This window comes from Crocodylus siamensis, chromosome 5 (assembly GCF_052110815.1).
Source record: "Crocodylus siamensis isolate JL-2025a chromosome 5, ASM5211081v1, whole genome shotgun sequence".
NCBI lineage: Eukaryota > Metazoa > Chordata > Crocodylia > Crocodylidae > Crocodylus > Crocodylus siamensis.
The window spans coordinates 181773841-181799982 of NC_143399.1; the positions used below are offsets into that span (position 1 = coordinate 181773841).

Below are 26142 nucleotides of genomic sequence, written 5' to 3' on the forward strand. Positions count from 1 at the left end.
AACCCCATAACTTTAGAAATTAATCATTATAATTTTTCTCTATCCAACCACTTCATGTAGTAAATTCTATATCTGTGGCTCTCTGCTTGCAATAATCACTCTTTTTTCTTTTCTGTACATAATTCAGAAGTTGCTGACGATACCATGAAACAAGACAAAGTATAGAGAGAGGCAATTTGCAGTGGTACTTCACAGTCCTGGTAAAATTAAATGTCTGTTGCAATTTTTAGTGAGCTATCACTTCTCAGTCTAGATTCAATTTAAACTAAATAATTTAAGATATAAGTCCTTTTATAGTATTAACACTATGAAAGGAGTAGTTCTTGTGCCAAATGGCTTTTGGACATTTATATATAAATTGGATTGATTTAATTTTTTTTTTTTTAATTTCACACTGAATGTTAGGAATCTCAACCATTTTTTGGAGTTCAACTTTCATTTCTTTCCTGAAGCATGCTAGGGATAATTTTCTTACTTTAAGCATCATGTCAGCGATGACAAATGAAAATTAAGCAACTATTTTAGCCATGAAATGAGATAATGGGACACTTTAGGTTTACCATTTAAACAGTTAGAGGAAAGCTTTTCGTTGTCATGAACAATTTTGATTATAGAAGTTGATTCTTCAGCTATACCAGTACTCTTAATTCCAGCAGCATACTTAGGGGTACGCTACCTCAGTAGCATACTTAGTTAGGGCTTGGTGAAAGGTGCACCTGCCCTGGGCTCCAAGTTAAGAGGGGTGCTGGAATAACCTCCCATGTTCACAGTCTGTGCCCTGGCAGCATGGCCATAGCAGTGAACTCCAAAACAGTTCCCAGCTGCTGCTTTAAGAGCAACAGCTGAGTAGGGAGAGCATGTGTGGTGGCAGCAGCAGTTCAGCCAAGACTTTGTAAGAGACCCAACATAGTTAAGGCTGCTTCTCCCCTCTCTCCCCTCTTGCTCTCCTGCACGGTTTGCCCCAGGTGAAACTCTGTTTGTTATGCTCCTGCCAACAACGTTTATTTATGATCCATGTCATGAAAAATCTCCAATAATGGCTCCATGACATTTTAATGGAAGTAATTTAAACTGCACAGGCCTTTTTTTTAAAACATTATGGAGGCCTGTATTGTTAAATCTCTTCTCCCAGGGCATTTATTCTTCATGTGATTTAAACTTGTTGACTAATTTTTCAAGGTTTTCAACTATTTTGTAAAGCAAAAGCACAGTATTGGGAGGCTTACTGCAGGCTACATGCCCCCCCACATAGGAACTACCTTTGATAGCCCAATTGTTCTTTTTTTAAAGCATGCTCGTCTCCTTACAGTTTTCTCAAGCATGCAGTTTGAACTTGAGTAGGGGATCAGCATGCCTATTGAGCATACTCAATAATATTAAAGGTTCTATGATGATAGCTGATGATAAAGAATTTTTCATGTGTGTTTGAATTGTTTCTCCTTAAGAATCAAAACTAGCTGAAGTTGTAAATATTATTGCTTAAGAAAATGCATTCAAAAACTAACTAACACTTGAGCTTCCATTGGGCTCGGGTTCCAGAACAGCTTAAATTACTTATACTAACTGAACCTCGAAGGAACCTGTGCACTTCACTTAAGCATTTTGGGATACATGGCCCTTAATCATTACCATATTTACTTACATACCACACAAACCTTTTTGCTGAAAACTAGGCTTCAAAAATTGGGGCACACATCTTAAGCAGGGAAAATGATTTTCTGCCCAGAGTAGAAGCATGCTAGACCCTGCTCCTCCTTTGTTTCTCTTTCCTTCAGCAGCTGCATGAAGGGGGAGAGTCCAGCAGGGGCATGTCCAGAAGGGGTGCAGTGGTGCAAGTCACACACTGCTTTGATTCTTACTTCTCCAAAAGTTTAAATCAACTGTCTAGTAGTGGCATTTCTATTCAGGCTGTGCTGAGGGGGTCAACTGATTTCAAGGCTCATTGTAATCTACCTGATTTCAGCTAACAGCTCTTCACAGAAAGGGTTAAAAAAACAGATTTTACCTGAGCAGGAAAGGGAGAGTGAGCGAGCTGAAGATGAGTCTCTATGCCTGCTCTCTGCAGCCTTAACTCTGGGAATTTTTTTTTTATTCATTCTGCCTTCCCAAAAAACAAGGTGTGCATCTTATTTTGAAGGGGGGCGTGGCGATGTAAGAAAACATTGTAAGTGAATATTTTAAATCTTTGCATAGTAAAAATACAAGTCAATAAAGTCACAATATTTTGTTAATATTGCCCAGAGGAGGAAGCAATATTGCATTGACTGCAACAGGAGAAATGAGTATCAGAACACTTGAATACTACACTTCAATCTGCCACTAGTATATTTTGTGAGCTCAAACTGGTAACAAGAGCTAAAATTATCAAGACTGGATACCCAAGATTAAGCACTTAATTTAGAAACCTAATAGAAGGATTAGGACTCGTAGTAGAGATGATATCTTTTATTAGACCAACAAGATTTTTGCAAAAATTGTTTCTTTAATTGCAAGCTTTCAGGCACAAACACCGGTCAACAGAAAAGATTGTAAAAGTTCTCCTGCATAGAAATGATACGGCTACAACCTGGATACCTAATGGAAGGATTCACATACACTTCTGTAGACTTTAGATCAGGCTTCAAATGGTCTGATATGCAAAGTATGCTGTGCACCTAAACTCCCAGTGAAGTTGGAAGGAGTTCAGCATCTTTGGAAATGAAGCTGCTCAGTCAGATAGTCAACTCTCAGTCAGATAGTCAACTCTGTATACTCCAGTTTAAAAGTGGGACAAATTCTATCCCACTTTTCTGTCTACAAAAATATATAACATTCTTGTCTAAGATCTATAAACTTCTTTGCAATACTGTATTTATCCAAATCTAAGATAACCCCCCCCCCAAATAATCAGATTCTAAATATGGAAAATGTATAAATTGGTTATAATTTTTCAGGTATAAAATCTAATTATTGGAGGATTGTCTTAAATTCATTATCTCCCACTGTTTCAGCATGTAAAGCACTGGTTGGGGGCTATGGGGAGTCAGGCACCCCTTTGCCTTCTGGCCCCTCCACTTTTCCCCCTGCAGCCTTCCTGCCCCCCTCCCCCCAGTTCCCCCACACTCTCTGCCTGCCCCCCACCCTGCCGGGCTTACTGTTGGATGCTGCTCAGGCTCTATTCTCTCCTGAGTCATGGAACAAAGCACACTGAAACACGGCCCCTGCCAGGCCATGGAGCAGCGTCAGTATTGCTGACTTGCTGGTCAGAGGATGGAGTTTCTACATGCTCCATGCCCAGGAGGGAACTGGTGGTGGGAGCCATAAGCTGCAGAGGGAAGTGGAGAGGGGGGCAGGTAGCTGTTATGGGTCTGAGTCTGGTCCCAACCTGGGCTCAGGGCCAGTTGGAGCCACAGCAGCTGCCTACCCTCCCTGCTTTGTATACAAGCCTGAGATAAGCCCCCTTCACATCCCTACTGGGTAAAATCGATTTGTCTTAGATTTGAGTAAAAATGGTATTTGCATGTAATCCACTATATATGACAAGATACTTTATCATAGTGGAAAAAATATTTCATTTTCCAAATGCTCTTTTTAAAAACATGCTGTTCCTCTCAGAAACCCCCCCCACTGAAGTCCATACAACTTTTGCTTGTAGGTAAATCTGGCAGTTTTTGCTATGTTCTGAAGCGGCGTAGTAGGCTGTTTTTAATGTATAGAATATTTGCTTCTGGGTTTATTATGCAGCATTGAGAAATCAGTTCTCCAAAGCTTCCAATTTCTTAAACATCTCAAAAGTGTCTTCTAATCTTCTTTAAAAATTGTACATAACATTTAAGTCCACAATGGGAAGCTTTATATAATCAAGTCATTTGAGGTCATTCAGATTTTACTTCTGTCTTTTGTAACTGAGCAGAAAATAAGTATGAAATACAAGAGGTTGCTCTTTTTGAAACAAAGTGAAATAACAATTTTCAGGCCTGAAATTGATACACTTAAAACACACACACATTATACACAAAACTATGCTAAAACATCATTGAGGCTGGCTGGCAATGTCTAATACTCAAAACTCAGGAAATGCTAAAATGAAGGGTGCCTGTGTAAGCCTAATTCAGCTCCCCTGTTATGTAGTGAATTTGGCACTTATATTACTGCATCAAGGCTGCTGGACTAAATAAGGGAATAATTAAATGCCCCTTTGTTTATGATAGCTGATATAGCTGAAAATCACTGTCCAAGGACCAGATTGCACACAAACCTGGGAAGTGGCTGGGCTATCGAGTGCAAGAAGGTATCTAGAGGTCTTATAACAAACACAGGGTCAGGAGACTGATTTAACTATGTTTCTGTGAGCAGAAGCAAACAGAAGCAGAGAAAAAAAAGTCCAAAGAAAAGCCAAAAAAGAGGCAAGAAATGTACTGCAACACTGCTCTGAAACAAGGCAAAAAGAGTTTTTAGTGGCTGACTTCGTAAACCTTAGTAATGTTTTTTGGTAGCTGGAAAGGGGCTCGGAACTACGAGAAAGGAAACTGCCTCCTATTTGATTCCTCCTGTGTTCAGAGAAATGCCAGTATCATCAGCAAAAACAAACTGAAAACCTCAAACATTGACTATTTGGGCCACAAGGTACTATTAAACAGTCTTTTCCAAGCCAGTCCTGGTTTCACTCCTTTGTCCTTTATCTGGTCTGGCCTCTCTCATCAGTCTTCTTGTTGCAGTCTATCACTCCTTTACTGTCCCTCCTCCTGCTGCCATCTCTCTTTTCCCTACACTGAAATCAAACTACTTCTTCCATTCTGCCACCAGGACCATTGCTGAGATCACAGAAGAGATAGGAGCCTACTTTCCCTTGCTGTGCTTGCTTGTACCACAGCCAAGAACAGCCAGAAAAACTGGAACAGTGTGAGCCCAAATTTTCAGACTGGGACCACTAAAGTAAAAAATCTGAAAGAGCAGCTTCACTGCCAGAGATGCTCAACACTCAATGGCCAAATCAGCCATTTCAAACTCTGGTTTTGTCCTGGTTGCCCTGGGATGAAGCATGTTCAATTCAGAATTCAGTCAGCACTAAGAGCTGAGAGGCTCAGCCATACTCGGTGAGGACAGATTCTTCCAAGGCAGGACTGTCCATCTTCTATGCAGGCAGGGGCCATGTGCCCTGTAGGCCACATGCTCTTGGGGTCAGCCCCTAGGCCTCCCCCGCCACCAGCACCACATGCAAAGGCAGCCATTGCACTGTGCACATAGAGTGCCACCCCCACACCATGTGCAACTTGGCCCCCACCTCAGCTGCCTTGCAGCACCACACCGCAGGCTTTCCTGGTGCTGTGAACTGCACTTCCCTGCCCTCTTGGGCAGAAGCAGGAAGTGAAAGTTGAGGGAGGAAGAGGGAACCTAGGGCTTCTGGCTGCTGCCTTCTTTTAAGGTTTCAGCTGGTAAAAAAAAGTCTCAATCTCTATGCAGCATCCTCTGTCTCTCCAAATACTCATTTCTAGTCTCTTTCCAGACCATCCCAGTGCCATCACATGTCATCTCCTGGTTCCGAGTCTCAAAATATTATGTGCAAACTGTATTATTTCGAGGCTTATAACTTTACCAATTCAGGCATATTTTCACAAGATGGCAAGGGTTTTTTGTGGTATCTTTCATTAGACCAACTGCATGTTCCCTGAACCTTCAACAATACTGTAACTCAGTCCCTCAAACGTATTTCAAATCCCTGATTAAATGTGTAGTGCCCACACACCCAAAATGAAAAATTCAAGCTTCAACAAAGAATGATTAAATTTGGAAAACCTTATTAAGCTACTGAAAACAGGTTAGGTACTTAATAACAAGCAATATTACCAAATCCACATATAATGTACAGGGACAAATGCACACAATCTTCACATGGAAAAATACACTTTTCTAATGCTGGACTAACTAAAAAGTGGAAAGTAAAAATGTTCAGCAAAAAAATAATTCTTAGTGCTTGACTGGGAGAACACAATCCACATATTTGGAATTGTGAGTGCAAACTGAAGACACAGCTGTAATTAAAATACCTTAATGACAAAATACAATTATATTCAAGTTTTATTTGAACCAGATCTATTTCATAAAAGTAAATTAATTAATTAATTGCATCTTCCATGCCTTTTTCTCAGTGTGAGAGAACACAAAACAAGTTACTTTGCTCGTGTTACATTTTAATCTGATTTACAGAGGAAACTGATGTTATTCAATGCCAGTTAATACAAGAATACCTGCATGCATAGTACAAATAGCAAGATGAGTATTGCCTACAATCAGTGAGGCTCACATCTCTTACCATTTTTCACAAAGACCATCTGCCTAATGAAATCAGTCTTCCTTCCTCCTCAAGTACTGCTTTGTATTACTAGTCCTGGATCAAAATAGTCTTTTAAAAGATTCAGCTATTTCTTTTTAACCATCACTATATTCAACCACAGCAGAAAAGGAAACTCAATCATACAGAATTTGCAGATTGCCTAATGTTGAAAATAAAATATCCTCTCATTTACTTAAGCAGATGACAAGTCCCACAGTTGAACTATATAGTTCAAACTTTACTAGAGCCTTTAAGTGCAAATAAGATATACAAGCTAAATTCTGCTCATCCACAATCTTATTGAAAGAACTGGTGTTACAGAGATGTAGTGGCATATCATTTAGTACTATGCTTACAGAAAGCAATAAAAATTAACATCCATTTTTATGAACTGGTTAAATTGTGGACGTGTCAGTAGTGGCTTTAAGTATCCAGTTAATGTACACTGTGTCCCTCCTTCAAATACAATTAAACAACCTTTCCCAAGAGCTTTTTAGTTGATACCTCTAAATTTTCTCTTTTAACTTTAAGATTAACAAACCTTTCCCCTCAGGTCTGAAAGATCATCTTCTCCCATTATCTGCATATCTTCCATAGACTTATCGTTCTGAAAAAAAGAAAGGCAATACTGTGAAATTTTAGTTAACTGATTGTTAAAGGAGAAAAATTAGTTTTGGATCTTCTAAGAGCTCAGTTATCACCATTTTATGCTAGCATCAATGTTGATATTGGCAGAAACATGCCTTAAGCTTGTCTCTTTACTTTGTTTAGGTTAAACAATTTTCTCCTTAATGGCAAATGTCTTTACTAACTTTTCTCTGTCATTCCTATGTGATCCTGGTTTTGTTTCTAATTTCATCTATATGCAGCTTTAACTGAGTTGGACAAATTTTCTTAATATTTTAAGGAAAAGATGTTCTCATGTTGTTCATTCCTAGCTTGACAAATGTAAAATAGAATCATTGCTTCCATACTTCCACTTCTTTACCTCTCAGTACAAAAGGAAGAACAGAAACATATGCCCCCTTCACAACAAATACCTGTGACCTCTTTTTATCAAAGTTTTAATATAGCCAAATATGCCAACAGGCATTACTCATGATGTATGTTAGGCTAGTTTAGAAGAAATGCACTTGGCTAATTCTAGTAAAGAAGAGAATCTGAGTGAATTTACCACCCCTGTGTGATGGACTATGGGTTTTGTTGTAATAGTTGTTTTAAATGTGTTCATGTTGTAATACTGTTGCATGTTCCCTGGCTAACATGTAAATATTGCCCACCAGAAAATTAAATGAAACAAGGAAGCCATTTTACATCCCAAGTCTACAAATTCTCAGGAACTTGATTATCAACTTTCAGTTTTATACCAACTCATGTATATACACATAAACATAACATTGAAATCTTGATAATGTCTTTCAGTAACCCTTCATTCAGGGACAGATCCAGAGGGTATGTGGCACTGCAATTGTGCTCTTAATTTTGGCTCTGCAATGCATGTGCACTTTGTGCAGTGAGTTCTCAGAGCTCACTGGCATGTTAGTGAAGCTCCTTCTGGGAGCTCTTCATGTACTGTGAGCTCTGTGAGCTCACCAACTGGACTTTCAGGCAGCTCTGAAGCATGATGCTGTTGGGTCTTCTCCTCCCTCCTCAGGGGAAGGAGGACAAGCAGCTGGCAGATATGGTTTCACAGAGCTCGAGGTTTTGCACCACTGTTTGTCCCCTCTTCTCTCCTATGCTGCTGAATTCAGAGAGTGAGAAGGAAGAGGAAGGAAGAAAAGAGCAAACAGGAGAAGGTGCCAGAGTTGCTTGAAAGCAGGAACTCCAGGCTGACCCACACATGCAGCACATGTGGAACTCCCAAAAGAAACTCCACTGACATGCTGGAGAGCTTAGGGAGGTCAGGAGCATCCAGGATCAAGGGGTTACTGTGTAGAATATGCACAATGAGCATATTTCACAGTGTACATGCCATGCAGCTGAAGGAGTTGTGGCCGCACTCCTGTCTCCGTCATCTTAGATCCACCTGTGCCTTTACTAAAATCCCTCCAGGTGTGGAATACAGTCTTCAATAAGATGGGCTCCTTTTCCACTTCAATGATTCAGTGTTAAGTAACAGAATTTATTCCAAACAGGCTGCTGAGAAATGTTGAACTCTTGGAGAGATGGAATATAAAACAAGCCACCTTCTAGGAAATAGATTTTTCTTTGATTTCAAGAAGTAAATTGGTCAAATATGCATGCAAAGAGAGAATCATTATTAGTATACCCTAGGGCCAACTTTATCAGAATAACTGCAGTAGTTATTAAGAAAAAGTGAGATTTGCTCAGCTAAAAGATAATTACACAACAATTATTCTATGGACAGTAGTATTTCTGGGTTAAAAACAGACAATGGGAAAAGAGAATTAGATGCGTGAGAAGAGAAATTAATAAAAGAGGATTTTTTTAAACTTAAAAATCTCTTTAAGCAATTTTACACCTATTTCCTTTGCAGTTTGGTATTTTGGGCTTCAACTGTAAGAAAGATGCTACAGTAGCAGCAGAATTGCTGGTAAACAGTTTTGCAAGTCTAAACACAAGAATTTTTCAAAGCACAGGGATTACAGTAGCCCATCAGAAACAGAGAACTGAATATTCATAGATCATTTACTGTCACAGCTGTACATAATTATGTAAAAACCTGTGCCATTACTAGCTAATAACTACTGTCAGGTACAATGGTAAGTATTCAGTCTATCTTCTGGGAAATATCCTTATGGCAAATATGCAACTCACAGTCCCAGGACTAATCTGGGTGTATGGAATCATAAAAACTAAAAAAAACGGAAGACAGTCATGCATCACTACTGTGTTATCCTTTGGCTGGGACAATTCCATTTCAGAACAAAAAGATTATCTATTTTTTAAAAATCATAAAAATATTTTCACTTTCATGCAGTCAATTTATAGCTCTAATAAAAATATTACCCAGAGTGACACTGCATCAAAAAACATGATATTGTAAAAATCATAATGCATTCAGAAAATGAGAAAGAGTTATGGTTGCTATAGGAACCTCCCTTTGATTTTTCTCACTTTCAGGTTTTAGAATATCAGATTAACATTGCATGTAGTTTTAAGAGTCATATATTATGAGCTTACTTCCCACAACCATAGATATCAGAGATGAAACATCTATTAAAATATTCAGTACAACCCCACATCCATTCAAGATTATTCTCTACAGCACATTTTTAATTGCTTTACCCTGTGTAGTTTTAAAAATCTCCAGCAGTAAGGTTCTCGCTCCTTCCATTTGGGAGATAATCTCAGTCTGATACAACTCACTGATAATATGGTGCCAACAGGGTCCTACACAGAGTTTTCTAGTGGTTCATGTTGCAGGTCTTTCTCATAAATTTCTCTCTTAAGACCCTTCAACATTATGTCTTCTCTGAACTGGAAGGAGTTCAGAGGGAAGGAACGTTTTCCTGCTAAAGTATTTAAGACTGAATGCAGTATATCAGGTGGAATAATACTAAAGCCACAGACTCCAACTTTGAGCACACAGCCCCCAAACTATACTGGCCAATTTTTTAACAATTTACATTACAGTCACAGCTAACTTGGGCCCATTCTCACCCTTAATCCTTATTCAGTGTAAGATTTTGTATTCATATTTCAGATCCCCCCGGTATATTAACATGTCTTTTTCCAAGCTAGGTCTCAGTTGCTCGATGCTATTTTATTTTTGTTATGTATATCTTTATTATTATGTTATTGTATCTATTTGGGGGCACCTCAGAGAGAAAACAGAATATTTCTATGGCCACCTTCCATTCTCTGAGTTTTCAGTGTAGCACTCTGTTTGACTTAGATGCTGACTGGCAGTACAGCCTTATAAATTCCATCTATATTGAGTCACGTCCTTTAAAATGGGCAGGGCAGGGAATTATTACAGTTCCTTCACCTCTCTAGAGACTAGTGCCTGGCTTTAGCACAGGCTACAAGTGAAATGAGCTGGGTGGTCTCACAAAATTTCTTGTAAACAGCATTGCTCATATGAAAACTGCAAAAGGAAGTGCACATCTGCCAGTCTGTACTTAATGAATAGGATCTGGATTACATAGGTACTGTACTTGCAGATGTAACACACTCTAACCATGCCAAACAGACAGCTCCAGCTAATCAGTTGAAAGTTGAATCTGTATTATAAAACAGGAACAAGACAACTTCATGTTCATCCATTTTCCTACAACCTGGACAGTTCATTCATATTTTTTTGCAAAATGCTGGTTAGTTTTGTGCTCATAAAGGTAAAACTGTGTTGAAACCAGAAGGGTTTGATCCTTGCCTATATTCCACCTGTTTTGCAGTGCTGTACTAATAGAGAGCACCTAGAAATCTGGTAGGTCTGTTAAGCTAAGGATTCCCTCAGTTAGGACTGTATTGTTTTGCACCCTAAACCTGTTCTCTAGCACTGGGGGATTCTCAGGGAAAAGGTGATGGTCAACAGATTCTGCTGATTACCCTTTGGGGCATCAGACAGCTGGATATAATTTAGAAGAGTTACAAGGCTATTTTAAATTATGATTCATTAAAGATTATCCTCTTTCCCAGCACCGCCCCCCCCGTGGTCCCAGAATCAGAGAAATGCAAAAGTAAATTAAAGCCAGCTTTTCTCCCTTAGCTGAACTGAGTATATTATCTTGGTCACAGAAGGGAATCTAGCTGACATCTAGTATTTATCCTCATAATAAGTATAGCATTAACAACATCAGAGAAATATTCTCCCACTAACAAGCTCCAATTCTAGCCTAATGCATCCGCCAGCTGAAAAGCAGGGATAATTCATAATCTTCACATGCCAAGTCCTCACTTTCCATCTTCCATTAGACTTTTCAGCTATGGTGGTTGAAGCTATTGCTACTGTAATGGGAAGTTCTTTGATTCTGACAACTGCTTATTAGGAAACAGACCAAGACCACCAACTTATTTGACAGAGACCACACTCAACATCATCTGAAGGAAATGACTTTCTGTCACTCCTGACATGGGGCAGATTAGACACAAGAATATAAAGGTGAAGGACTGTTTCTCATTACTAACATCCTGAACTACTCAGTTTATGTACAAGAGCTCTGACACACATAAGCCTTTCCCCATCACTTTCCTTCCTATGGTTTCTCTTTAACCTAAATGAACTGTGTAGAGACCCAGCAAATCTCATTCTTGTTCAGACTTACATTGAGAATAAATATTTCTTCTTGTATAGCCAGCAGGGCCTTTGCAGTGATGAAGCAGTGGTTTGGAAATTACAGGTATTTTAACAGGATTTGACAGTGGGCGATTAATAGGTTGTTCACAGTCTACATTACCAGGACATGAATATAAAATTATTTACAGCTTCTCAATTAATTTTAAGTTTCTCTGAAAAATTTAGATGTGTGAAAATCTCAAACTCTGGACTGTTAATATTACTGCAGGGCCCACAAGAGTTCTAGACATTCTCTGCTTTGATAACATCTTAAGAGATGCCCATAACCGTATCCAGAAATTATTTTCCCCAAACTTAGTAAGTAAACAACTGATTTCTCAGTTCAACGTTTAGAGGTTTTTAACCATTTTAAAGTGACAAAAAAGGTGGAGCAGAATTGTCTCCAAATGCTTTTTAAAAAAGTGCGTGTGTGTTTTCTTTCAACTCTTCTAAAATATCAGTATGGCTAAAGGCATTTTCATCAACTTAAAAACAAACACGTCTTAAAAGAAGTCACCTCAAGGCAGAGACAAAGCAGAGAAAAATTCAAACCTAAAGGTAATTTTTTTAGAAATGTATAAAAATGATCCCAATAGAAAACATCAACTAATACTGAATCAAGGAAAAAAGAAAAATGAGAGACTTTAGAGTCAAGACCAGTGAGTCTCAACCAGGGTGATGCAGCATCCTGGAGTACCTTGGGACCCTTTTAAGGCTGCCATGCATTTTTAGCGCTGTTACTGAGAGACAAGCTGTGTACAGCTAAGATGCTTTTGTTTCTGATAAGTACTTGTGTTCTAGGAAAGAGATACTAAGCTTAAGACACTGCAGCCTGCTGAGGCATACAAAACTCAAACTGAAGTCAAGAGGAATCGCAAGTGCCCAGCACCTTTGAAAGCCATGCCACTATCTCTATAGAAAGAAAAAACTCAAAGAAAGTTCTTTTGTTGGCATTATCAAACAAACAACTGGAAGCACACCACTATGAATGATGATAGAAGCCAGGAAGAACTGCCTTGCAATCAATATAAGAAAACAGTACATTAAAGCAAGGAAAATATGAAAAGAAAGCCTTAGTTATTTCAAGTATCTTCTTTTCTCACAAATATATCACCACTAACATAACTTAGGAACCATTTTGCTTTGGGCATAACGTGACTTAAGTGATTTCTCTTCTTTACCAGTGCCTTGTCAATGCTTTTCTCTCTCATGTTTTGATTTCATTTTTTTGACTGCAAGAATTCCCATGCATTCTCTCCACCCGCCTCACAGAGCAGTGGAACAGGGACTATGGAGGGGGGGCTGCAGGCTTGTCCAGGAGGTGTGGGGAGGCTGGGCTGGGCGAGCAGCAGAAGGGCGTAGCTCCTACTCCGTGCAGATCTGGGGGCACATGCCCACTCCCATGCCTTCCTGGACCAGTGGTGCACAATGGCAGGAGCCCCCTCCCCGAGTCCCCCAACCCTGGCTGGGTAGCTTGTCCCAGACTCAGGCCCTGCCCCAGCCCCAATCCCTCCCTTGTTGTGGGGGTGTTGAACTGCTCCCCCCCCCACCACAACAGACTTACCAGGTAGAGGCAGCTGTGCCCAGTGTTCTTGAGGACTGCTGCCTGTTTAGTCTATGGCCGATTCTTCAGATCTGAATCGGCAGAATCAAATTGGGACAGTGATTTGAAACACTGAATCGAATCACTGTCCCTCCAAATTGGGCTAATCCGAATCGAATACCTGCCGCTTTGCAAAGGTCTGACACACAACCCCTCCCCCTTCCTGCCCAGACACCGCCAGAACAGCAAAAAATTATTTTTAGTTAATAACCCCATGGGTTAGAATATGAAAACATGGGCTTTTTGTACTGGCTGTGTATTAGAGGCACTGCATTTGCAAGAATGCAGAACTGAGGCTGTCTCTTGAGGTACAAAAAGGTGCTCAGGTGTGGTGCCAGCAGACTGGAAGAGGGCCAATGTGGTTCCCATCTTCAAAAAGGGGAAGAAGGAGGACCCGGGAAACTATAGGCCAGTTAGTCTTACCTTGATCCTGGGCAAGCTTTTTGAGAAAATTATTCTGGCGCATATCCACGAGGGGCCAGCAGGGGAGATCATGCTTAGGCGCAACCAACACGGGTTCATTAGGGGCAGGTCCTGTCAGACCAACCTGGTGGCCTTCTATGATCAGATCACCAAATCCTTAGATGCAGGGGTAGCAGTGGACATAGTCTTCCTGGACTTTCGGAAGGCCTTCGACACTGTCTCTCACCCTGTTCTCATTAAGAAACTGGGGGACTGTGGTATCGACACCCACACAGTCAATTGGGTCGCCAACTGGCTGGAGGGCTGCACCCAGAGAGTGGTGGTGGATGGGTCATTTTCAACCTGGAAGGACGTGGGCAGTGGGGTTCCGCAGGGCTCGGTCCTCGGGCCCGCACTGTTCAACATCTTCATCAGTGATTTGGATGAGGGGGTAAAAAGCACCCTGTTCAAATTTGCTGATGACACTAAGATGTGGGGGGGACGTGGGCACATTGGAAGGATGCAACAGGCTGCAATCGGACCTAGACAGGTTACAAGGGTGGGCGGATGAGAATAGGATGGGATTCAACACCAACAAGTGCAAAGTGATGCACCTGGGAAGGAACAACCGGCACCATACCGACAGACTGGGGAACGCCCCTCTTGTCAGTACAAAGGTGGAAAAGGATCTTGGAGTCATCACTGACTCCAAGATGAACATGGGCCGGCAGTGTGGGGATGCAGTCAGGAAGGTTGTACCTTGTCATGCATCCACAGATGCATCTCAAGCAGGTCCAAGGAGGTGATACTCCCACTCTATGCAGCACTGGTCAGGTCGCAGCTGGAGTACTGCGTCCAGTTCTGGGCGCTGCACTTCAAGAGGGATGTGGACAGCATGGAGAGGGTCCAGAGGAGGGCCACTCACATGATCAGGGGGCAGCAGGGCAGGCCCTATGAGGAGAGGCTATGGGACCTGAAACTGTTCAGCGTCCAAAAGAGAAGGCTGAGGGGGGAGCTAGTGGCCTGTTACAAACTAGGCAGGGGAGACCAGGAGGCACTGTTCCCCGGAGCACTACCAGGAGTGACCAGGAATAAGAGTCACAAGCTGGCAGAAGGTAGATTTAGGCTAGATATCACGAGGCGCTAGATATCAGGCTGGCTCCTACCCTGGGGGTCTTTAAGAGGAGGCCAGATGTACACCTTGCTGGGGTCGTTTGACCCCAGTACTTTCCTGCCATGGCAGGGGGTCGGATGATCTACTCAGGTCCCTTCCAACCCTAGAAACTATGAAAAGTCATTGCCAAATGTAGTGGATTAGTTGTCCTGTGATGTGTCCTGGCACAGCTGATTCACTTCATTGGGCAAAAGGCACATAACCCAGTCTTGAAGAGTTAGGCCCCTGCTGCAGTCCCAGGCTGCCTGAATTCTCCTGCCTTAAAAGAAACAAATATCTGCTTCAAAAAGCAGCACAAATCCATACCACCTATGTATATCACGACCACAAATTTTGGGCATTTGTAGCATGGGAAGGAGCACGTGGACATTTGTTTGTTTGGCCTTTGTGCCACCATCAAAAATTTTTGGCAGCACAAACGTCTGTTTACACCCTTGGTCACCACTGTAACCTTCTGCTTTCAACACCTTTCATGCCGTGTAGGAGTTGTCTGTTCTAAGCTAAGAAACAGGGTCACCAGCTTTACAGATCTGTTTTTCTCCTAGTCTGTATAGTCATCTATATTTTGTTCAACCCTTAAATATAATTTCTATCATGCCAATGAAATTTATAAAATAACTTTGCACAAAGCTATACAAAGGTAAACTGAGTATCTGATTCAATCTCAAAATACTTCTTATAATTAGAAGCATCCTACATTTGTAGAAAGATGGGCTTTGTAATAGCATAAATATCTTCAATCATTACTTTCTTTGCATAGAACCTCTAGTTATATTTCCAACCAAAGTGGGCACTGAGGACACTGGATCTGGTATGTGGAGGGTTGCAGGGTGAAGGCCCATGGGCCCAAAGTGGCCTACAGACTAGTCCCGTGCCTCTCATCTGGCTCATGTGAGTTTGACACCCCTGACTTACGCTGTTGTAAACGTAGAGTATCTTCACTGAAGCTAATGAAGTTACTTCAGATTACATAGATATAAATGAAAGCATAATTTAGTCCAGTGGGTTTTTTTTTTATTGTGGCCTGCAGGTGAATGATTTCCAGATAGATATTGTTGTCTTAGCATATGAATTTTTGTATGACTTCAGTGAAGTGTATATATTAAGGTATTTAAAAAAGTACTAGTTAGACTGGCAGCTCTATACCCCCCCACCATCATGCTTACAAAGAAGAGATAAGCAATCATTAAAAACTGGAATATATAGTACAATTCCATGAAAAGGTTCTACCGACAACATAAAACATAAAAGCAAACCTCAGGTTGGTTGTCAACAGAACTCTAGTTTGGGACTTTTTTGTACTGTACAGCATTTTATTTTCCCCCAATAACATTCAATTATAAAGGTGTTTTTTTTTAATTTGAAACACTTTTATGTTGAAAGAGTATAAATAATAATATTATATCATTGAGCAGGGGTATGCATTTGGTTTCCATAGAAGCCTTCACATCTCTGTATTTATATATAAACTTGTGTTCTTCATCTTTTTCCTACTTTCCCCCAGGGACTAAAATAACACAAGAACTAGACTTCATGCTCCATTTCCAACCTTCAGGTGTAGAAACCCTGCAAAAGTCAGGCCCTGTCCTTTTGTGGCTCTAAAAATAAATTGAAGGTAATCCATAGGAAATGGAAAAACAAACAAAAATAAGCCCATTCTGTTGTACACGTCCCCCTTACTGATGTAATATTTCACTATGAGCTTTGAGTCTGACCTTGCATTTACTACAGACAAAACTCCTGGGGCGAAAGCTCCAGGCTCTAATGAAGCCACCTATCAAACACAAATAAGACCAGGATTTCACAGGATCTCATTTGTACTTTAAGACAACAGCAATACAAGAACAATAATACAAAACATTATAATTGATATGTAACATAGAAGTATTAGTAGGACAACCATAATAGTAATAGAACTAATTTGGATCAGCCATTCTTAACATTTTAGAAAGAAACAGCAACTTTACATTTTAATGGTGTTGAAGTGCTGTTGTAGTTGTGATAGTTCAGGAAATACCACATGCAAGAGACAAAAAGTTGTGTGAGCAGTTTCTTTTAGCGGACCAACTGTATGATTGGGATTCATTCAGACAAGCTTTCAGGTACCGCAGTACCTTTCTTCAGATCTCTTTACATACTAAAAATACATCAGAGAGTGTAATATAAAAATGATGTAAGTTTGTTGTGAACAATTATTTTTTATTACTAGAACTGTTCATAATAATGCTGTGCGTCTAGTCAAATGCAATACTTAAATTGTAATAATTTAACTACTCCGATGGTTTATTCTTATCTGTTTGGAAAGAAGGGCCTATACTTTGAAAAGTAAGTAATAATTTTGGGGGATCTCAATTTGAATTTCCAAGCTTAAAAATGATTGTTTTGCAGGAAAGTGTTGAATACCTGCCCTTTGAAAATAATGCCCATGTAAAAATTCTTCAGGTTGGGCACCCAAAAAAAGAGGCATTCAAAATGACTACTTACCTTCTGTTAACAAACAGAAACGTAGCATTTCATAAAGGAATTCCTGACCTATTTATGACTGTTAATATTCCAATCATCAAAATTATGCTGTCAAAATTTTGAATAGAAGAAGGACCTCTAACATAACTATTGATGTTCTATCAACTATGAAGCCTCTGCTATGCTGAATAGCATAGTGGTAGTTTATTACTGTACACGTTACACAGATAGTGCAGTGCGTGTAAGTTATCAGGTGAAAAAAAGAAAGGTATTTTTTTTCATTCCAAACAGGAGAAGGATCTTCAAATATATCAAACATTAAATTGCCAGAAGCTTAAACAAAGAATTAATGAACCAAAGCAGATTCCAGGGAGAACAGCCTTAAAAAATGTCAATATCCTCCTCCTCCACTGCTAAAGGTGTCAGTCATGGTATCAATACAACTCAGTGGAGGAGGCAACCTATCTTCCCTGCCTGCCCCTTGTACATAAAATATAGTCCATTGAATATTACTGTTTTCAAACTCTGGCAATACATACATCACTAATGAACACCCATTTGAAAAATTTATCACCAAGGGTTCTGGAAAACATTTCAGTAAGATGACTATAACATTTCCAGAAGAAACACAGATATCCCATAAAAACATAACAACAGTCAACTCTACTAGTAGTTCATGCTCGCAACAGAAATTCATGAAGGCATTACGGTTTCTCTGCTCACCAGAAAACCAACAGGATAAAGCATAAATGCTAGCCGCCCCAAAACTAATTTGAAATATATGCATGATGTAACATAATAGCTCATATTGTAACACATATATTAAAACTGCTATTTACTGTTCATAAAGACATTTCTTGCTTGTAGCTGCACACAAGTAAGCATTATCATGCTACAACAACAATGCTCTGTGGCATACTCTTGAACTGTAATGGCTTCTCTTTTGCCTTGCATCTCCCAGCGCTTCTGGCATGTGGTACTACCAAGGAAGGTATTACATGTTATGATCTGTTTTAAGCAACAGGGAGTAAGAAGTGCCAGCAGAATGTGTCATGGAATTCCTAGGGAAATTAGAGCCCTTGGGCTTCTTCTGATTAACTTAACCTATTTCCTGATCTTAATTACAAAAAAACACACCCCACATGGTGTTTAGAGTAAGTATAAGGAATCAAGGGTATGCTTTGTCAATGTGTAAATACATCATGTTTCTTTTATACTTCTTCCCCACGTCCTATTTCAACAACAGGATAGACAACATTCATACTCTAACTATTGCTAATAGGCAGGATATAAAATTCCACATTGTTGTCAAACCTGAGTGAGAAATTCACATTGGTTGAAAATGTGACAAGGGACTATTCTTGCTCATCTTTAAATTCAGTATTGCTACTGCAAATATGGTCAATGTATCCCTTTATAGTAGCCAGATCACTTAACTTTGCCTGTAGAATATATAATTAAATGATTAATAAAATATAATTTTAATATTTTAGAGACAGCATCAACATCACATTTTGATGATAAAGTCTTGAGGGGAATGACTCTGAGATCTAAATATTTTCTTACAGTTTGTAAAAATTCAAAGACCACAAAATGAAAACAAAAATAATAAACAAATGCACATTTTGCATGGAATTGCCATTGAAATGGATACATTTGTTGATATGGAGCGTTTGGGCTGGATATCTTCACAATGCTTCTTATCCTAAGGCCCTGAACTTCAACGTTCTTAAACCTGATTTATCAAAAATATGTAATCTAGTGTAAAAACAGTCTCAAAAGCTTGGAATACTTAAATACAAAGATTTATTTGTGGCATGGGATGATGGATAGAATATTCAGTCCTAATGGAAATGCATTTGAAATACTATGAGAAATTGGGCCTTTAGAACAGAGGGAAGAATTTAAATTTTATACAGCAGGCATGCTTGCCACAATATACTGCAATCTTCTACAATTATTTAAGTTTGAAAAACATTATATGTGTAAACTATGGTGAGACAAAGGTCTGCAGCCAGATTAGAGAGAACCTGTAATGGAGTTCATATAGTCTTTTTGTTTGGAGGCACAGAATATCAACGAATATTACAAAGAAGGTAAAAGCTATAGTAGAATCTGAAACAGAGACAAAAGATTCTGAAAAAAAGTAGACCTTATTGCTGGAAAATATGGACAAACACAGAAATAGCAAGTAAGTCAGTAGAAAGCCATACATAAAAAATAAAATACCTTGGTTAAGCCAAAAATATTAGCCTTCTTTAATGTGCCTAGTAATGTCCTCAGGCAACACTTTGATACTACTGGAAAGCTTTGGTACCCTGATTTTCCCAGTAATTTCTTATTTGCCACTCTGCCTTGTCACCACACCTACATGCAATCTGTTCTCACAGCAATCAAAGCTGCTTCTTCCTACTCAGTTCCCCCATTTTATCTGTTAGCATCCCCCAAAACCTCACATATGAGTCACTGATCAAACTTACTCATTTAAAAAAAAATGAAGGTGCCAAATTTTATATATGTATAGGTACACACACAGTTTGCGGAGGAAAATGATTTGATAGATATGGGGTCAGCAACCCCCAGCATGCGTGCTAAGCATGGCACGCGAGGCCGTATTCCTCAGCACATGTTGGAGCTGGGGAGGCAGCAGGTGTTTGCAGCCTCCTGGCTACAGCTGGCCCCAGCTCTGGGTAGCTGCTGCCAGCTGGGAGCCTGGGCTGCTCCCAGCAGGCAGCTGCAAGGCGTGCTGTGACCAGCCTGGGCTTTGTGGCTATCAGCAGCTATCCAGAGCCAGGGCTGGCTCCAGCGGGGAGGCTACAAACAGCTGCTGCCTCCCTGGTCCCGGCACCAACAGGCATAGTGTCAGCACCTGCTGCCTTCCCGGAGCCCAGGGCCTCCCAGCTGCAGCCAGTCCCAGCTCTGGGTAGCTGTTGATAGCCACAAAGCCCAGGCTGCTCCCATGGAAGCCCTGCTGCAAGCAGACCGAGCTCCGCCTTTCCACCCTGGTCCCATCCCCAGCTGCCTCCAAGTCCCAGAGCCAGCCCTGGGCTCTGGGGAGGCAGCAAATACCGGCAAAGCCCTCTGCTGTGCTGCTCTCGCGGCTTCTGCAAAGCAGCTTTGGAACGCGGCACAGTGGGGGGGCGCAGAAAGCTTCCTGCTCCGAGCTCCCCACTGCCCTGCCACACTTCTCCTGTGTGCAGGGGAGCAACATGGGCAGCAGTGCAGGGTTGTTCCCCTCAATGCTGCCCCTGCCTGCAGGGGAAGTGTGGCAGGGCAGCAGTGACCTGGGACGAGGCAACTTTCTGCACCCCCATCTGTGCCGTGCCACACCAGGTTCCAGTGCCACTTTGCAGAAGTAATGATAGTAGCACAGCGGGGAGCACTGCCAGTATGTGCTGCCTCCCCAAAGCCTGGGGCTGGGGCTGGGGCCGGGGCTGGGGCGGAGAGGCAGTAGATGTTTGCAGCAGGGCCAGGTTCTGGGTAGCTGCTGATAGCCTGAGCTGGGCAGCAGGGGCTTTGGGTGAGGGGCACAGGGCAGCAGGGCTGGGGGGCAGGGTTTTTGGGTAGGGGGCAAGGGGCAGCAGGGCTGGAGGCAAGGAGCACAAGCAGGGCATCCTGCCATGTACCCCCTGCCCTCATTTTATTTTTCTGGCAAGCTGGCACTCCGGCACCTTCCAAGGTAGGCATTGTGGGGAGTTTCAGCGCTCTGGCCAAAAACGTTGCCTACCCCTTTAATAGATTTATAAACTATATATTGCTATATATAACAGTGATAAATTGCAGAGCTATCTGATGAATTACATTTTATTACATACCTATAATTACCTCACCTGCTCTAATACATCTCCATTTGGGCTGTTATTAATATTCTACGCCTCTGAGCAGCTTCTAACAGTTGTTTTTAAGATATTAATTTAACACAGGGTGGATAAAAATCAGTGATTTAAAAAAAATAAAAACATGGATTTTTTATTTAAATCAGATTTTTTTGTAATTGTATTTTTTTATTAAGACGCTTTAAAAATAAATGCATATAAAGATAGTTTTAATTTAAAATATGTTCAATATCAAGTATATTTTCACAGAATAGGGATTATAACTTCTAATTATACATTATTTGAGACAATGTATTCATGTAAACTTTTTAGAAAAGTTTTATAAATAGGTAACAACAGGCTATAGACTATATTAGGGGTCCAATCTCATGGGGTTCCCAGAGGCTCCTCTACAGATTAGTAAAGAAAACCACTCTATCCAATGGGACTCAGTACTCAGTCTAGAAGATCACTTTAAGCATCTCTGTAAAGCTTAACTGCAGTTCTCAAACTGTGGATTTGTGTCTCCACAGATAACATCCTTGTTAACAGCAGCATATGGAGGTGAGGGATAACAGACCTGATTACATACCCATCAGCCCTCTTGTCTCTCTGCAAGTGTGAACACAGAGTCAAGCCTTTACTTTTCTCTAAAAGTAGGGGTTCACCGATAGAGATTTTGAGGGCTGATACTGATAGCCTATTTTTAAGGAGGCATATTGGCTGATACGATACAATTTCTGATACACCTGTGTCCAGCTGGTAAGTCTGTTCTGGTGGATAGGGAGGGAAGGGGTGAGGGGGGCAGATCAACAACCCTCGCAGTGAGGGAGGTAGTAGGGCAGGGGCTGGAGCAGGCACTGCCCAGTCTGGGTGGGGTGGGGCGTGGACAAAGCCCCAGCTTGTCCGGAGCCACTGGGAGAGGGAGTGGCTCCTGGTGCTGCATGCACCCTGGGAGAGCATGGGAAGGGAGGGAGGGGGGGCATGTGCCCCCAGATCTGTGCTGGGCAGGGAAGGGTAAGCTGCACTGGGCCAAAATACAGAATACAGCATAGCACAGTGATATTGTTACTATCGTCAATATGTAAAGGTCCACGTAACTCCCTGGAGCTTTAACCACTTCCTTCTGATGTGGTCATTCTACATGCATTAAACCTTATACCATATTACTAAGTATTCATGTCTATGATATCATAGATGGAGCTAGTAATGACAGTACTGATTAATGACAGTAATAATTAAGTCTGTTTAATACTTTACAGCAGGGCTGTATGCCATGTAAGCTATGGGCTCCCAATGCCACGTACAAACATGGGCTCCTCTGCTGTGCAGGCTGTGTGAAACTTCCGGGCCATGCCCAGACGAATGAGCATATGCCTGTTGTGACATGTCATAGCAGTCTGACATGCCATAGGATGCACGGTAAGAATGAAAATGTACCCCCATCCCCATAGCCCCACCCCCACCCCCATGAGAGCCCTGAGGGCCCACTGCTGGCTATTGCTGTGCACCTGTGAAGAGGGCAGGTGGGCATGTGGTAGGCCTCCCCCCAACAACCCCCCAATACCCTCCCTCCCACACCCCCACATACCCACTTACAAACCCTACATCCCCACCCACAATCCACCCAGAAACCCCACACCTCCGCCCACATACTCATCCACAAACCCACGAATGCCCACAATCCACCCACAAACCCCACACCCCCCACTGCACCCCCTAACCCCCCCCAAACCCGATATACAACCCCCACCCAAACTGTCCTGCTGTGGGCAAACTGCCCTTGCCCAGCTCCCAACATGCTGGAACAGCTGCGACACAAACGGAGCATAGAGATACTCCTGCTGGTACCCAGAGCATCTCACTGGAGGATCAACCCTCTGTTTGTTCTGGTGCATGGTACGGTAGCATGCTCTATGCTGCTTTTTTCCCCTGGTGCTTTTGCCCCATGTTGAACATTTGCACCCCAGAGCACATTTCAACATTCCATGTGTGAGGTTTGTGGCAAAACAAACCGCATGCCTGTGCTCGTCGGAAGGCGGCTTTAGAGCTTCTGAAGAGACGTAAGCATGGTAGCAGTATTGGTCTCTGCTTTTGGTTTACAACAGGGATGCCCAACTTCAGAGTGAGCCGTGGCCCCCGGCTATATGCCACACAGGATGCATGCCCCCCTGGCCACAAAGTCTACAGGCTACACAATGCACTCTATTAGAGCCCCTGCTGAAAGTGCCCCCCTGCTACACTCTGCCAGCAGTCCAACACCATATCACATGGCTCACCCCATCACGCCACATAGCAGACATCCCACATCTTGCCACACTAGTACCTTTGTACTACATGGGGTCCCTAGTTCCCCCTGACTAACAGGTTCCTCCAGCACTGAAGGCTGTGATTCCCCATCCAACCTCCCTGGGCAGGAGCAGGTAGTGGAAGCTGGAGGAAGAAGGGGGAAACGAGAGACTCTGGCAGCCTGGTGGGAGTAGCACCTAGACTAGGAGTCCAGGGGCTGGAAGTTAGCCTCTTGGGTCTGCATGTAGCCGAGGACCTCTAGTTGGACAGGCCTGCCCTAGGAGAAACTTTGTTGGCTTTGAAGACACAACGAGACCTACAACTAACTGGTCTTAATAATTCTATGCATTTCAGTGTTGTTGTTATTTGGCCAGACCTCACATTCCTATCCTAAGAGACCAGCAAATTACATTTTCCCCATTTTATAGATATTTTGTGAAAGGCTGAACAAGATTATTTTTGGTAAAGCTGGGAATAGATCTCTAGTCTGGCAGACCCATATATCATCTATGTTGTTTTTCAGTCTGAATGCATGAAGTCTAGCTAGTCTAGCTACTTTTCCTGTAGACTATTAAGTAGCATTGTTTACAACCTATACTACATTTCCCTGCTGAGTGAGGTTGGAACCCCAGGAATTAAGTTGCAACATCCTTCACAAAGTTGCTTAAACAACTAGAAGTGGGAGTGTGGCACCTCCCTCTAGTGGCTGAACTACACTAAGGATAATAGACAACTACTACCTTAACTCAAGGCGAAAAGCCTGTCCAATGAACCAGGCAAGTGTCAAAATGATTACATACAAAATACTTTGTTAAAAGAACATAAAGATTACAAAAATCAAGCTAAGTGTCAGCAATCACATACTTTTTATTCTCCAAGACCCCTGCATCATTTTGTAACAAAAAGCTCCCTTTTTGCTTGTCCCAATACCATAAAGCCCCCACCTCCACATAGGCTTCTTGCCTGCACTGCCAGCCCCTCCTTGGGGTATTTCTCTTTCTTCTGCCTTTTTTTCCCTTCCTCTTTTCTCTTCTTTCTTTTCACTATAAGGATAAGGATATGGAATTATTTAGGTATTCTATAAAATTTATGCTTTATGAAATCATATTTGATAAGGGCTTACATAGATAGAGTATGGTAATGTGCATCTGTATTTTTCCTCTCATTGTATTGGTATTCTATCTAGTGTATGTGCCATGGCATTTCACCTTTTATATTTTATGCTTTCAACCTTGTAACGAATGTATTTTATTTTTTTTAGAAGTAATTTGTACCCTGTAACAATAGTAGCAAAGGCGGGAATTGAACTACCATCTCTATGTATCGGGCTGATTTCCATATGAATGGGAGTGAATGAATGATTGCATAAGGACAGTAGCTAGCTACAATAATGAGTTAAGGAGCAAGGATTAATACTTACAACCGCAGATTAACAAGAGGAAAGGATCACTACAGAGCCGGGAACTCCCTGAAACTTCATTGTCTAAGGAACAGAAGCCCTGGTTTGAGTTAATCAATGTTGGAAACCAGCTATCGGGACTGAATACCTCCTGATCAGCCGCTTCCAGAGCCTGGACAATGCCAAAAACGAAATTGATCAAAATCACCAAAAGACACTTGGAACTGCATGTACTGAGGGACATGACCCCGGGGGCTGACAGCTGAGAATAAAATAATTGTGTGCTAACCCCTACAGAAGGGGTAAACTGCTGAACATTCTTAAAGTATTGGGCCTGCCTTCTTTCCCTTAAAAAGAGTTTTTTTATAGAAGATTTTTAGTCAAATGTCAAAGGGAAGGAAACATTTCAAAGGCATGCAATTTGGTCAAAAAACCCTTGGTAACAGGGACTCTTAAGTAAAAATGTAAAATGTACATTCAAGTTAGGTATGCCTGGAATGGTAGCTTCTGTTTGCTATTTTTGGGCATCCAGCACAAAAAGCAATACAATCTTGCAAAGTAGAACATGTTTATTTACTTATAACGCTTATAGTAGAACTAACCCACACCCACACACATTATATAACTAATTCAGAATACAGATACACACACACATACATATATACACACATGTGGAAAGGTGGCTGTTTCTATCTCAGTTCCTCTCAGAACTCACCTGCCACAACTTTGATTGAAAGGGAAAGATGTTCAGTGTTAATACCCGAGGGGGAGAAAACACCACACACCACCCAAATGATTACCTTCCTGGTGCTCACTTTATTTATATCAGGGTTACAATGTTACGTCCCCTGCACTAATTGCCTCATAAGCAGGGAAGTGATATGGCCGTTCCAATTAACTCTTGAGCCGGGGAGTCTCCCGGCTGAGTTAGTCAATTTCTGCTTGGGCTGGGCTCTCACTGCCAATTACGTTGCTGTATCATCAATCAGCCCAACAGAGTGGCATCTTCACTGTGGCTTCCCGCATTTGGGGCTGAACCTGCTGCGCACCACACCTGCTTGGTGAAAGGACTGGTTTCACAGTTTTCCCCTTTCTGTGCACAGCCCCAGTCTCCTGCCTCGGGATTCTTTCCTCCACTTGGCTCTCCAAGACTCTCCGGGTTCTCCTTGGCTTGCCCGTGCTGACTATGGGGCTCAGGTAGGTCCCTGCTCCTTACCCGCAGGCTGCGACGTCCCCGCATTCCTGATCCCTGGCTCTCCTCTGGTACCAGCTCTCCACTTCCCTCTCCATCTCTTTGTGGTCTCCTCCTCTTCCTCCAGTGCCTGAGGGCAAAGTACGGTCCCACACAGCCCGGCTTATGAAGGGGGTGACAGGCATAATTACCCAGATTTTCCTAAGGTGTGCAAACTCCCTTCATCTGCATCAAGTGCTCCCCATGGTTACCT

General features: G+C 41.8%; 1 protein-coding gene across 2 annotated transcripts in view; it reads right to left on the reverse strand.

Moving 5' to 3' along the window:
- Positions 1 to 26142, reverse strand: part of PRTFDC1 (phosphoribosyl transferase domain containing 1) — a 65523-nt gene that overhangs the window by 13533 nt on the left and 25848 nt on the right. For both annotated transcript variants that reach the window (XM_090047367.1, XM_090047368.1), the window contains exon 4: positions 6855 to 6920. In XM_090047367.1, the coding sequence (XP_089903493.1) occupies positions 6855 to 6920 (66 nt within the window). The remainder of the gene's footprint in view (positions 1 to 6854; positions 6921 to 26142) is intronic.